Below are 14,605 nucleotides of genomic sequence, written 5' to 3'. Positions count from 1 at the left end.
CAGATTATGAGATAAATAATTCAAAGCAAGTTTTAGTTAGATCCTGGAAATTTTCATAATTAAGTAGATCAAATTTTGCAGAAATAAGTTGTGGAAACTTTAAGAAGGAATAGCATGATGGGATATCTCATATTAAAATTTTCTATTTATGGTGAAATCATTATGCTCTCACTTCTTCTACCTTGGGAAAACAAAACAATGTTTGGGGCGAAATGATCCCTATTACTATTTCATGGAACATAAATGCCAGAAAGGACTTTGCAAAATTATGGTTAGTCCTCTGGGGGATAGCAATATCTTCTGACAGAATTAAAAAATGAATTCTTTTCTAGACTTTTCCTAATAGAAAAGATAAGAGAATGCAAAATCCTGAAGAGAGAGAAAGCTTTAAGACTACAGGATTTAACAGCGAGTCAGTTAAAAATAAACAGTTTCTTAAATGTAAAGAAAGAATGGATTAGTAAGAGAGGTAGGTTGCCCATGAAAACATTGAAAAAAAAAAAAAAAAAGAATATGGCCTTCTGAGGCATTCTTTAGGAGAGACACGCTCCAGCTTTTCCAGTTCTGGGGCAGCCTAATGGAACCTGGAGGCAATCAGGTTGTCTTAATGACATTATGAATCGCTTTCAATAGCAAACTCCACAGACCGTGCCTATCTGCTCTCCCTTGCAACACCCATGCCTACCATAAGGGCCAAGCACATAGTAAGGACTCAAAAGAACAGATGTTGAGACAATGAAGCTTTCAGTCAATGTAACTAGCTCCTCTTGTTTGGATTCCATATTACCAAGCAATTTTCTGGTTTAATGTGACTTCTTAGTAGCTAGTCTCTAGAGAACGAAAGCACTGGTAAAGAATTAGGCTTACGTAACGACCATAAAATTACACCCACTCAAATCTCTCACTGCAGGAGCATCACTGACTGATGGTCCAGCTGCTGTGCCCTGAGACTCGTACTGTGTTTGCCTTCATACTCAAGCCTCACTCCCCATGGGTGCTCCCAGCCAGTGACCCAGCTCTGCAGCAGTGATAGGGTAAGCCTTGTCTTGGGAGATGCGAGGCTCCTTGGAACAATGAACTGGGATTAAGAACGCTCCAGTGGTCTGGTCGACATCCCCGAAAGTCTAAGACATTTTCACCCTCGCAACCAACATTCCTTCCTTCTTTTCTGTTCTCCTTCACTTGGGGTCAGACCTGCTGCATCATGCGTGGTTTGAAGACTCTGTTTTCCCTCTCATTTTCCTCTCCGGTGTTACCCCTAATTAAATATCTTGCATGGACTGCTAATTCTGTCTGGGTGTCTGCTTCTCTTAGGATGTGGGCTGAGCCAGCATCCTAGCCTCAGTGTAAACAAATGTGTTTTGGGGCTGCTCCTTGCCTCTGCCTAATGGAACATGGTGATGTGGGAGGAACCCAGCTGAGGCATGATACAACCCGGGATTTACCTCACCTTTCCCTCTCTTACTAACTGTATGACTTGGGGCAACCTACTCTTATCCTCATGAGCATTAACTTCCTGATCTGTAAAATGGGATAGGGGATCCTACCTCACTAGATTATTGGGACAGCTGTATCAGACAGTGTGCATATTAAAGACACATAAAATCACAATGGGCTTTTAACGGATGTTAAGCCAAAGCTAATTTCCTTCTGATATTATTGGAGCTTTAAGGTCCAGTTTCTGGCCAGGCAAGGTCAAAGGCCAGGCCCTGGAGTCTGTGGCATTCAATAGTGATGCCCCACTTGGGGAAGCCTCATTTGGAGATCCCAACTTGGAGATTTATAAGAAGAGGAGATCAGGACAGAGGCATGTAGGGAAGACCATGTGAGGACAGGGCAAGAAGACGGCCATCTACAAACCAAGGAGAGAAGGCTTGAGAACCACCAGACCTGCAGACATCTTGATCTCAGACTTCTAACTTCCAGGATTGTGACAAAATACATTTCTGTTGTTTAAGCCGCCCAGTCTGTGGCATTTTGTTACAAAGGCCCCAGCAAAGTAATACTGTATAAACTTGTTAAAACCTATTAATAGCATATAGATCTATTATTATAAAGTAATAAAGTATGAACTTCCCTGATTGGGTGACACAGAGTGAGCTAGAAAGCTGGGGTGCTCCATGGGAGGTGGGAGCCCTCGTCACCAAGGGAGCTGCTGAGGTGGGTAGCCCAAATGTCCTCTCGGATGGGGTCCTAATACTCCAAACTCCTTCGGCCACTCAACTTGTTCCCTTCCTTCAAAGAAGACTTTCATTGCTGAGTCATGACTCAACAAAACCATTCACTTTGCATCCATGATAGACCCAGGGATCAGAAGTAGAGAGCTGCTCAGGTGAGGAATAGCCTCTGCTTTGGGGCCAGGTCTGGGAACACCAGGCGTGAGTGGGTGAGCGGCTCTCCTCTCTTCATAGCATCCATACGGTCTACGTCATTCCTGTTTTAAGTCCCTGGATAAAGAGTGCTCGGTTCAGCTGCAACACAAGATTAATCCAGAACTCATTATACAAGACTTAAAAAAAAAAAAACTGGGGCACCTGGGTGGCTCAGTTGGTTGAGTGTCTGACTCTTGGTTTCAGCTCAAGTCATGATCTTGCAGTTCGTGGGTTCGAGCCCCTCATCAGGCTCTGCACTGACAGTGCAGAACCTGCTCGGGATTCTCTCTTTCCTCTCTGCTCCTCCCCTGCTTGCTCTCTCTGTCTTTCTCAAAATAAATAAATAAACTTAAAAAAATAAAAGAAACACTTTTTAAAACAGATTTTTAAATTTTTTTTTTACTACATACACTATGCTGAAGTAAGTCAGACAGTGAAAAACAAATGCCATATGATTGCACTTACGTGTGGAATCTAAACAAACAAGTCAAGAACACCAGAAACCAGCTCGTAAATACAGAGAACAAACTGATGGTTGTGAGAAGGGTGGGTGTGGGGGGATGGGCAAAATGGGTGAAGGGGCGTGGGAGGTACACGCTTTCAGTTATGGAATGAGCAAGTCACGGCGACAAAACCATTCTTTTTAATGGTTGAATAATATTGGCAACCAACTGAACCTAGCTTAAAAGTAATGATAATTCCTCCTCTTACCTATGGCTAATGCCAGGGGTAAACCAAATAAAATAAATGTCCTTGGAGCTTTCCAGCCAGAGTGTGGTTATCAGTAGTGTTACTTGGTGAACGGGTTTTCTCAAGGTCACTCCAGAATGAGTGGACCCATGGGACCAAGTAAGTGCTCATCCATTAGATGGGTTAAAGTGACCAATCGAGGGTCTGAGTTTAATTATACTCATAAGCAAAGGCTCAGTGCAGCTCCTTTGATGGGCTTAATAACATTCTCGTGTGCACAAAGATAGATGGAAAAATTAGGGTTGTATATTGTTGTCCTTCAGGACAAGATGTTGAAGTGGGAACAGAATAATAAAAATAAATAAATGACTCAGAGGCTCTAGGAAATGAGCTGTGGAAGTTAGCAAAGCTAGCCTTATGCAAATACTTCGGCTGGAGATAAAGTCCTAACTATGCATGACAAAACGTAACACAACCAAACAGTATTGGAACGGAGTTGTCTTATTGAGCTGGCAGATTAAATGGTAAAAAAGGACACTTGGCAAGGCCTCACCTACAGTTCACTCTGAAATGATGATAATGGCCATGACAGGGATCTTTAGGATATTGATCTCTGGTATTTTAAATGGGAAATACAGTCATGTTTTACGCGAAATGCAGAAAGCATTCATCCTGTCCCCAGCTGCTGGAGCCAACTTCCTTCAACGATCCCTAAATGTCATGTGCCCTGCCTGAAAAACCTAGAATGGCTCCTGGCTCCCAGAATAACCCACACAACTTTCAGGAGGTAGTTTAAAGGTTGGAGGAAACGGGAAGTTGGTTCATAAATAGGAGCAGAAAACACAAAAACCAGACCCACGTGTTTCGCGTCTACCCAGCCCAGAGGGTGCACGCGATCCTTCTTTGGCTGAGGCTGGGCCGAGCCCAGTCCTGTACCAGGGATGTCTGGCCTTGCACCTGAGCTACGGAGGAAGATGGGCTAGAGAACAAACAGCTCCCTATCTGGGGAGTTTGTTCTTGTGCCTGAACACTGTTTGGGGACAGGCAGCGTCTGGGAGTCAGCTGCCATTTCCCCCTCCCTTGGCTGTGTTCTCTGGTGGCTCCCTGGATTTGTAGGCCCCCTCTGGTTACTTACTAGTGTGACTGTAGAGGTTCTGATGGTGCCAGAATAAGGTACCACCCACACTGGGCATGGGGCGTGGGGCTTAACACAACAGAAACTTTTTCTATCACAGTTTGAGAGGTTAGAAGTCCAAAATCAAGGCGTCAGCAGGGCCATGCTCCCTCTTGAAGACTCTGGGGAAGAACCCTTCTTTGCGTTTTTCTCATTTCTCATGGCTTTCAGCCATGCTCGAAAGTCCTTGGCTTTTCCCTGTATCGCCTCAATCTCTGCCTCTGTCTTCACGTGGCCTCCTCCTCTGTGTCTATGTCCTCTTATGAAGACACCATTGGGGCACGTGGGTGGTTCAGTCAGTTAAACATCCGACTCTTGATTTCAGCTCAGGTCATGACCTTGCAGTTCACGAGCTCAAGCCCCTTGTCAGGCTCTGTGCTGACAGTGTGGAGCTGGTTTGGGATTCTCTCTGTCCCTCTCTCTCTGCCCCTCCCCAGCACGCATGCTCTCTCTCTCTCAACTTCAAATTAAATAAATAAAACAAACAAACAAACAAACAAACAAACACCATCCATTGGATTCAGGCCCACCCTAATTCAGTATGACCTCATCTTAATTTAAATAGTTTTACCCGCAAAGACCCTATTTCCAAATAGGGTCACATTCTGAGGTTCCTGGTAGACATAGCTTTTGGTTGGGGGGGGGACACACTTATTTAACCCATTACAACGATCTCAGCTACAACGAGCTTGTCCTCGGGAGGGGCCAGTCTGACCTTCACTTTTCAGCAACCAGGCTGTGGTTGGGCAATACACGTTATAGTTGAAGCTGATCATTTCGGCCCAAGTTAGGAAAAGTATTTGATTATATGTGGTACCATGAAACAATCCTCATGCAGAACTGAATCTCTTTCAAGGTCTGACTTGCCTAATTGAGGCCAAAGGAAAGCCATTTCCTGGAGGACTCCTTCATCATCAAGTGAAGAAAAAGCTAATCCAACAGCTTCATGCATACTTACGACCTAAGCCATACCTAACGTTTTACCACATTCATTTTAGGCCATATTTGAAAATGGTTTTTATCAAACAGTAAAGCTTAAATTGGGCAGTATTGGAGCAAAAGACAAACATCATAAAAGAGGAAGGGGCAAGGAAGAGGGGGAGCATTAGTGTGTGTCCAGGGTGGGGGCTGGAAGAAGGATGCTGGCAGAGACGTAGTCCGACCCCCACTAATCACCGAGAGCCATGAACCCCACAATCTAGCCGCCATCATTCTTATCAACTCGCTCCTCCAACAAAATTTCAGAGATTTTTTTTTTTCCATTTCTATCCTCTTTCCTCAGTGACAGATGGATACTTCAGGAACAAATAGAGATCTGCTTTTGAAAAATTCCATTTCCTACCCCAAAATGAATTTTAAATGGAAAAGGACTAAGGGCATTAACTTTTCATTTTATATGTCATATGTGCTTAAATTTCTGCTATGTCAACATGATATGACATCTTTCCGTGAAGATTTACCGTACCTTTTGAGAGAAGGCAAAGGCAAGAGTCTCTTCTCTTTAGAACACTCCCCATGAGTATGGCCCCTGCTGCAGGCTGGTGGGGCGTGTGGATACTACTAGGTATCGGTACATCTGCCGCCAAAGAGAAGTCTTGAGAAGCTGGACAGAGTTTATTAAGAATGTATACAATTATCTAACGTTTGAACAGTGTTAGCGGTCCAGATTTTAGCTTAGGAAGGCATAGGCTTTCCCCGCCCCTCCTCCCCACCTTAAATTTCACTCTGATAAGCTTTGGAACATTTAAGAATGGTACAATTTGCATTTATAATATTTTTTTTTCTTTCTGAAAAATGAAAGGATGATGTCTTTTAGAATAGCAATTGCTTAAATGCCTACCCTCGGCTTCCCACTCCGAAATGACACAAACAAATTTGAATCCTGCTAGGAACAAAAATTAAGAACACTGCTCTACATCAGTGACCCGATAAATGTACTTTTGCCCACCATCAAAGCTCCTACTGGGGTCAAAAGCCACCCAGGTTAGGAAATACTATCCTGGAAAAAGAGTGGGGCCATCAGTAAAAGAGAATCAAGCCATCAGTAAAAGAATGAAGGAGCCTGAGTACTGGGGAAATAATGTCAACCTTGTTTTCTAGGGTATGTCTTAAAATACAGTCTTATGTTTTTAAAAAAAGGCATCCATTGCTCTGACTAATTGCCTAAATTAAGATTTAAGGTGGAGGTGGCGGGAAGGGGCTGACATGAGGCTCCATGACTAACTGTCCACATTGCTTCCCACTCCATACTGGCAGCCTTGGGAGGGAAGAATGGGAAGTAGGAAAGGAGAAGGAGGAGGAAGACAGTTGGTAATTTGGATGGGTGTTGGCTGAGATGATGCCATTCAGTGGATGTCCAGAAGCAAATTAAAGGAGCCAACACAAAGGAGAGCGAGTCCATCTGCCAACTGGGTGCTCAGTGGGTTGTGAGGCTCTGAGCACAGATGTGTTCCTGGCACTTCACAGGACATTGTGTTTCCTCTCTGTGTGGCACAGCGGGAGCAGGCTGGACCGGGAGTCAGGATGACCAACTGACCACAGGCTATTGAACTTATAACGAATATGAGAATAAACAATGTATTCGAAGTAGAAGTTTCTGGTCCCTGGAAGATGGGGATTTTATGAATCAAAATGTTCCTTTTCAAAGTCAAAATCTTACCTCTATCAACAATGTATAAAATTATCCGATAGACATGTTGCCAGGTCAAACCTCGGAATGAACGAACGCACACACACACGCACTCACACAGCTCCCTTCTTCAATTTCTCAACAATTCATGAGAAAGGAGAGTTTCCATTCCAACTCAGTATCAGGGAAAATATCACCCGAGGGCAGATAGCTGAATTAAATTTAACTGACATCTCACATATCAAAAATACTTAAACAGTGACTCATGTACCTTGCTACTTGTAATTTTTTTTTTTTTAATTCCAAGTGTTGTTTGATAATGAATGGTAATGGGAAAATCACACTCTCAAAATAAGTTTATAAAATGTATAATTATGAAAAGGACTGAATTATATGTAACTCCTGATCCTTAAAGGTTGTGGAGGGTTTCTAGAAGTTGAACTCTATAAAAGCAAATAATTGAAAAAAATCTTAATATAATCGGATGGTCCTCAACAATGCCTTAGTTTTAAAAATGATTCCCTAACAAGGAATAAGATCTAAAACAGGAGGATAGTAAGAAATTTTTTGTGCATATTTTACATTATTTTTTAAGGTTTCTAATTTTCTTTGCCTTTACAGTGAAATATCCATAAATCACATGAAATGAACTGAAGTATTATCTGCCCGTTGTGACACTTAACGTGGTGTATGCCAACTTAGTCCCAACTTACATCGAATTCCTTATGCACCCACGTGCGGACAGGTGCATTTTGTTGGCCAAATGCAGCTGGCTCTTTCTTACCAACTAAACAAGCTCCTGAAACATATACTGAACATTCTAGCCAGATTTCATGGAATATGATAGCAGTGGTCATGACACATTGCAAAATAATTCTAACATGTAAATTTGGCATTTTTATACAACTTAGGCAACTTTCAAAGCCAAAGCTATAAATTAATACACCGAAGTATGCAAATGTTACACAAACTTCCTATATCTTTTTTGCTGTGAAAATTCACTGTATCGTTTTTGTATGCAATATAAATTTAGTCCATGAAAATGACAAGAACAATTGCTGAGTTTTTCTTGTTTTTGCTTTTAGAAGCACCAAAGCATCAAATTCTTTCTAAATATTTTGATAGAAGAAAATGTTCTTTGCAAAGGTACAAGTCCAGATATGATTTATAAACTGAGACAATCTGGTTGTTCATATACATTTTAAGGAGTATATTCGAATCGTTTCTGCAGTTCCCAGGGGGCTTTTGCTGAGCCTTGTTTATTTCTGCCTCCCTGATCCCTCTCTGGCAAACAGCAGACACTCAGTAAATGCTCATGGTTGACACTACTGAAAGGCAGGAATAGCGTACAAAGTAATTTCTTTAACATAAATAAAAAGCCAGGCTTTCTTGGAAAAATCAAGAATGCATATAACCTCAACAATTAAAATCTAGAACCTTCCATCATGCTAAAAACATTTGTGACTGTTCTGGTGTGCCAACACTGGTTGTAAGTTACGTGTCAAATGTTAGCTGGAATTTCTTGAACTTTGTCCACTGAGTCTTTGGTAAATTCATTTTCGCCCCTTCCCAAGGCTATTTTCTTCCTCTCTCAGCTCAACCTGCTCATCCATGTGGAATGATTCACAAACACATTTAAATAAGAGAGGACAAATGATTATTTTCCTGTAGAAAGGCAGGGGTTTGATGAAATAAGGGGGAAATGAAGTATTTACCATATATTGTTGGGTTTTGCTTTGCCAGTTACATGATAAACTCAGAAAAGTGGGAAAACCCTTCAACCTGGTTGCATCTTGACTAAGGAAACCCAATTTGACTACAGGAAATTCTTTCGAAATCAGATGTCCCCCTTTTTGCTTCCTATGATGTGTCTGCTCCTGGCCATGTTCAGTGTAAGCAGCACGTGGCCAACCCGCTGTATGTGTGAACAGACAGGGATAGATAGTTTCTCTGATCTGATCCTGATCTGACCTATCTTCGCTCTGCGTCACATCCCAGATGCTCAACTCAGCCAGATGACTTACAAAGCAGACCCGTGAACCCGCATGGTCTAGCTTCCTCATCTGACTTTTGATCAAATGGTGCTGAAGGTATGCTCTTAATGGAGGTGGCCCACATCCGTGAGTCTAACATCTTGAATGTAGAGTTGTGTTACTGTATCATTCAGAGAGAGTTTTACCTGACGGAGTTCACCAAGTCTTTACTGACCATACTTCTACAATTGATTCCGAGGCACTTCTTCCAGGATCCTTATTAGGAACAATGACACTCTTTAAGTCAAAGATGCTAAGAAGGGAAAAAATGACCCGTAATAGTTGAAAATAACTGGGCTAGAAAAATCAGGTATAAAAAGTTGGAAGTGGCTTACAGCTTTAGCTTTGGGAAGGAGTTATATTTCTTCTGGTGGGGCAGGAGTTTTCTGAAGGATAACAGAATGTAAGAGGTTATAAAATGAATGTCTCAACAGGGAGTTTTGGAGAACTGTAAATTTGGCTTATGGTAAAGCTTAGCCCGAGAAATCATGTCAAAAGATCATTATTTCGTGACCTTGAGGAACAGCAAGACCGTTAGAGGATTTCCTATTCCTGTCTGTGAATGTATGTCGATATTTATGGAGGTGGACTCACTTTATCTCCCTCTACACACACACATTTACACAAACGCACCACCCCTCTCAAGACTGGAGGCCCAGAGCATTGCTATACATATGCATGAGATAATTATTATTAATGTCACCAAGGTGATTTTGTTCCTTCTCAGTAGAGACCAGTTTTTGCCCCTGGAAACCAATCAATTGCAGGCAAGATGACAGCTTTGAGGCAGCTCAGCTAAAACAAACCCGTACATTTTATGTCTGAAATATGGATCGTTGGACTGGGTACCGTGGGCTTCTCTTGTAATCCCGCCTCGTCATTAAGTTTATCTGGCAGAGATTTGCAACTTTGGTACCAAATACAGCATCCTTGGGGGCACAGTTGCCCGAGTTTGGAAAAACTGTATCCTGATTATTCCCTTCTTTTCTAAGAGCAAAAGTTACACAAAAATTAAGGTGATTCGAAGACTTCTCAAGAGATTTCTGGGGGATGATTTTTGTAAAAGGGCACTGAGAGAGAACTAGAATGTATTTGCTACTTTCATGATTTCAAAAAAAAACATTTCACACAACAGGCTTTATTAAAAAGTTATCTCTAAGCATTATGGGCTCCGGTAGTCACACAGACAAACGTTTAAAAATGAAAACCAAAATTAGTGATGTCACTTAATTAGCTCCCTCCGTATATGTCATAGACTCTCCCCCCACCAACTGGCCTGCCTGGTTATTCTATACACATGATATACTATAACATGGGAAAGAAACTACTGTGAACTATTGCTTTTAATCAAAGAAAACTAATTACTTTTGGTTGGAATGAAAATGTTTATTTTTTGCCCAAGACTCAAGAAAACATGTTAAATAAAAGACTTATAGAAGAAGATGCCTACACCTCGTCAGTACCTCATTAGAAATGATTTTTGCTAGCCTCTTATCCTTCTTCACCATGTCAACATTCATCTTTCTGGGACGCTCTGATCCTCAGGAAAGCAGCAATGAAAATTGCAGAAGCAGAAAGCATATGACAGCAGCGGGAGGCAGCAAGGTGCCACTCACCTTAGGCATCCGGTCGCATTTCGCAGCACCTGTGAGGAATGCAGCTGTATTTTCCGATCATCCTGGAGTGGTGAATTTTCCCAGCCCGAATGGGGGATAATCACGGCATTGGTCAACACTGCCAGGGTGTCCTGGATGATTGGCATCTTGAGGGCGTCACAAGACGAGAGGTTCCAGAGGACTCCTGCAAGATACACACAAACAGAGCTTTTGGATGGCCACTCTTTTTTCTCATCTCAAAACCGTTTTCCCTAATCAAGTTAAAGTCAAGGGCAAGGCGGACTTAGAGAGTGTGAACGCATGACCTAGAGCACACCCTTGATTTTAGAACATCTCTGAGAACCCATTAAAGGGCTGCTGTGAAAATCTGACAAGCGGGCATAAGACTTGTGACACCACTGTCTTCGTTCCATCTCGAAGAGGGTGAGGTCTGATTTGAACTATGGATACCAACCAGGCTTCTGTTCACTTTTAATACAGCAGGCCTACGTATCCAAAAATCTAACCAACACAAAAGAATTGTGAAAGTTATCTGAGCTATGAACTAGCAGGACATCCTTGTTTTATCCAAGACCTCAATATGCACATATGGACAGTGTGATGCGGCCTCCATTTAGAAACGGCCACCAACACGCAGGATCTTATGAGAGTCCAGCACCAGGTCTGATGCGCAACAAGGAATTTAAATTCACTGTCACTTGTGACAGCCTTGTCAGTTTTTCTCAGAAGGCAATGCTCGTGGAGGACGCAGAGAACAGGGAGCAGTAGAAAGCAGAGGGCATGTCCGCAGAGGACAGACTAGAACAGAAAGTAATGTAGGCAGAGCAAAAGCTAAAGTTTTAGGACAGATGGAATGTTTTAGGGTTTCAAATATTTTTATTAACAATTTTTAATGTTTATTTCTGGGAGAGAGAGAGAGAAAGACAGAGTGTGAGCAAGGGAGGGGCAGAGAGAGAGGGAGACACAGAATCCGAAGCAGGCTCCAGGCTCCGAGCTGGTAGCACAGAGCCTGTCGTGGGGCTCGAACTCACGAACTACAACATCATGACCTCAGCTGAAGTCGGTCGCTTCACCGACTGAGCCACCAGGGGCCCCTTACATATTTTTAAAGGAAATCTTAAAAATAGGATTAAGTTTAGAAACGTTCCTAAGTATTACGTATAAGTTATAACATCTGAAAATGCTCTTAAAGTATTTTTTTGTTGTTCAAAACAGAACACATGAAGGTAAAATAAACAGAATTATATTCTAATTTTTTATGAAAGACTGTATTTTCTTCTCAAGACTAATTTAAATATACATCATCATTGCAGACATGGAGAATAAAATATTTATTTTTAGAAACACAACTTCCAACTTGTTTAATAAGCTTTCAATAAATGTTAACATGAGATTGCGTTTTATCTACTGTGTTATGAATAGAACAAACAGAACACAGGTACTTCTGAAATTTGTTAGTTTTTCATGGCACATGTTGAACTTACCAAGGGCATTAATAATACTCATCTGAGTGTTGACAATGTTTGATTGTTAACAACCGAAGGAACAGTTTTAAATCAGTTCTATAAAAATGTGACTATAGAGACAAATCCTCTCAGTTGTCTTTCAAAATAACATTTGCTGGGAATTTTACTGAAGTAAATGCAAAGGAAACAAAATGTTTTTGCCGCCCCGTATATATAAACCAATCCTTTAGCACAGGGGGTTGGCTCAAGGGCAAATCCTGCCGGCTTGTTTTGGTAAATCAAGTTTTATTAGAACATAGCTCTGCCTGTTTATTTACATACTGTCTGTGGCCTACAAGGGGAGAGTTGAATATTTGTGACACAGACTGCATGGCCCCTACAGCCAAAATCATTTATTATGTGGCCCTTTATGGAAAGATTTCGCCCACCCTGCTTTAGTATATAGACCATTTTCTATAAACTTCTATGCACATGTTTGCATTACCATTAGAATTGCAGACTGGATACACACAAAAAAATGCTCAGTGGTACACAGAAGGTGCTCAAAAATACATTCTGATTCGGACGGATTTGAAATGCTAGCAATATTATCACATACATTTATCTTGCTTTAAATAATATATAAAGCTGCTTATTCAGTCCATTAAGAGAGATTTTACCAAATTTTAGAAAATCAAAATACAGGGGCGCCTGGGTGGCTCAGTTGGTTAAGTGTCCAGCTTAGGCTCAGGTCATGGTCTCGTGGTTCGTGAGTTCGAGCCCCGCATCGGCCTTGGGCTGACGGCTTGGAGCCTGGAGCCTGCTTTGGATTCTGTGTCTCCCTCACTCTCTGCCCCTCCCCTGCTCATGCTCTGTCTCTCTCTGTCTCAAAAATAAATAAAACATTAAAAAAATTTTTTTAAAGAAAATCAAAACACATTCATTTGCAGTCTTGTGAAAATTTTCTTTTCTCATAAAACAATTAGGTTTTCAGATTTAAAAAAGCACATTACAATGAAATTAATATCTACCCAAGTATCTGAAGAAAACTTAAAAAAATACCACATTACAAGGATTGTGTCTGTTCTTCTAAGGATACAATGCACACACATAGAGCCAGAAAATATAATTTTTTTCATTCTTAAATCCCGATTTGAAAATACCAATACATGAAAATTGAGGCATATATGTTTTAAAATATGGATGGTATTTTTTTTTAAATCTAATTTATTGTCAAGTTGGCTAACATACAGCATATATAGTGTGCTCTTCGTTTGGGGGGTAGATTCCTGGGATTCATCGCTTACGTACAATACCCATTGCTCATCTCAACAAATGCCTTCCTCAATGCCCCCCCAATTTTCCCCTCCCCCCACCCCCCCATCAACCCTCGGTTTGTTCTCTGTATTTAAGAGTCTCTTATGGTTTGCCTCCCTCCCTCTCTGTTTGTAACTATTTTTTTCCTGTTATGGGTGGTATGTTTTGCTCTAAAATACATTTCCTCTAAAACCTAATTAGTAAAAGAAAGTCTTCTGCGTTTTTACAGGCGATGAATTTAAAAGAATCTAAAGGCATTCTGCAAAAATAAAACAATCTTTACTGTTTTCTAACAACCAGGAAAAAGGTCTAAAGAGGGGAAAATCAAAGGAAGTGTGAAGGCCTAATCTAATATCTGACAAGAAGTGAATGATGGGACAGGAGATGGTCCAAGGGAACTCTTTATTGGGCTCTTCTCTTCATTACCTTCCTCATTAATTCATTAGTGTAACCTGATTCAGCATTTAGCATGGACAGAAGTTTCCTTGTTCCCATTCATCCCACCTTCCAGACTGGCTGCATCCGTGTTTCACGTTCCAGACAGCTTATCATTGCGCTAGATCCCGCCTCTGAACTTCCTATACCAATTCCCATCTGCAACCCCCAAGTGCTTCCTGACCCGTGAGGGGTGCACTGGACCTGTGATTGGGGGCAGCTTTTATCTCCTCTGTTTCGACGAGGGCTTGGCCAGATGGATGTAATGCGGCAGAATTTCTTTTGAGGGGAATTCAGAGAGTTTTGGTTACGTTATCTGGACGTATAGACCCGCTCGAGTGTAGAACCAGAGGTCTCTGGGGGTTATTTGAGATAAAGGTTGACATGTCTGACAGGAGTCAAAAGCGGGAAACAGCCAGAACTCTAAAGCTGTCTTGCTACAGACAGACAGACACACACTCACACGTACACACACACACATCCATAGTCCTGGCAGACGGGAGAGAGATTACTTGAGAAAAATGGACATATCTAGGCATTCTCTATAAAGAAACGAGAAGTCATTGTTCTGCTTAAATTTCTCTTCACTCCGTCCTCTTCCCTCTGTGCTGGCTTAACATTTTTGTTGTTCTCTTTTTTGACATCCCCTTCTAATCCCGGAGCCCAATCCTTCTCGCTGGGAGTGAGCACCGGACTTAGAGACTTGCCCTAACTGACGTAATATGGCGGAGGTGGCTTTGGAGACTCAGTCACAGAAAAGGTACCGCTGCTCCCTCCAAGTTCTGTCTCGGCTTCTGCTGGTTGGAGGGGAAGCCCGCTGTCCCGCTGGGACGACCTTCCAGTGCTGCTCTGAAGAGGCCTACGGGGCAAAGAACCAAGGTCTCCAGCCAACAG

At 41.9% G+C, this 14,605-nt stretch overlaps 1 protein-coding gene across 5 annotated transcripts in view; it reads right to left on the bottom strand.

Moving 5' to 3' along the window:
* The window catches only part of CTNND2 (catenin delta 2), a 942,188-nt gene that overhangs the window by 160,873 nt on the left and 766,710 nt on the right, over window positions 1-14,605 (bottom strand). For all 5 annotated transcript variants that reach the window (XM_045441900.1, XM_045441910.1, XM_045441928.1 and 2 more), the window contains one exon: window positions 10,515-10,698. In XM_045441900.1, coding sequence (XP_045297856.1) covers window positions 10,515-10,698 — 184 coding nt within the window. The remainder of the gene's footprint in view (window positions 1-10,514; window positions 10,699-14,605) is intronic.

This window comes from Leopardus geoffroyi, chromosome A1 (assembly GCF_018350155.1).
Source record: "Leopardus geoffroyi isolate Oge1 chromosome A1, O.geoffroyi_Oge1_pat1.0, whole genome shotgun sequence".
NCBI classification, from domain to species: Eukaryota; Metazoa; Chordata; class Mammalia; order Carnivora; family Felidae; genus Leopardus; species Leopardus geoffroyi.
Note: the sequence above shows the minus strand (reverse complement) of the source record. Positions and strands in the feature narration are given on the sequence as shown.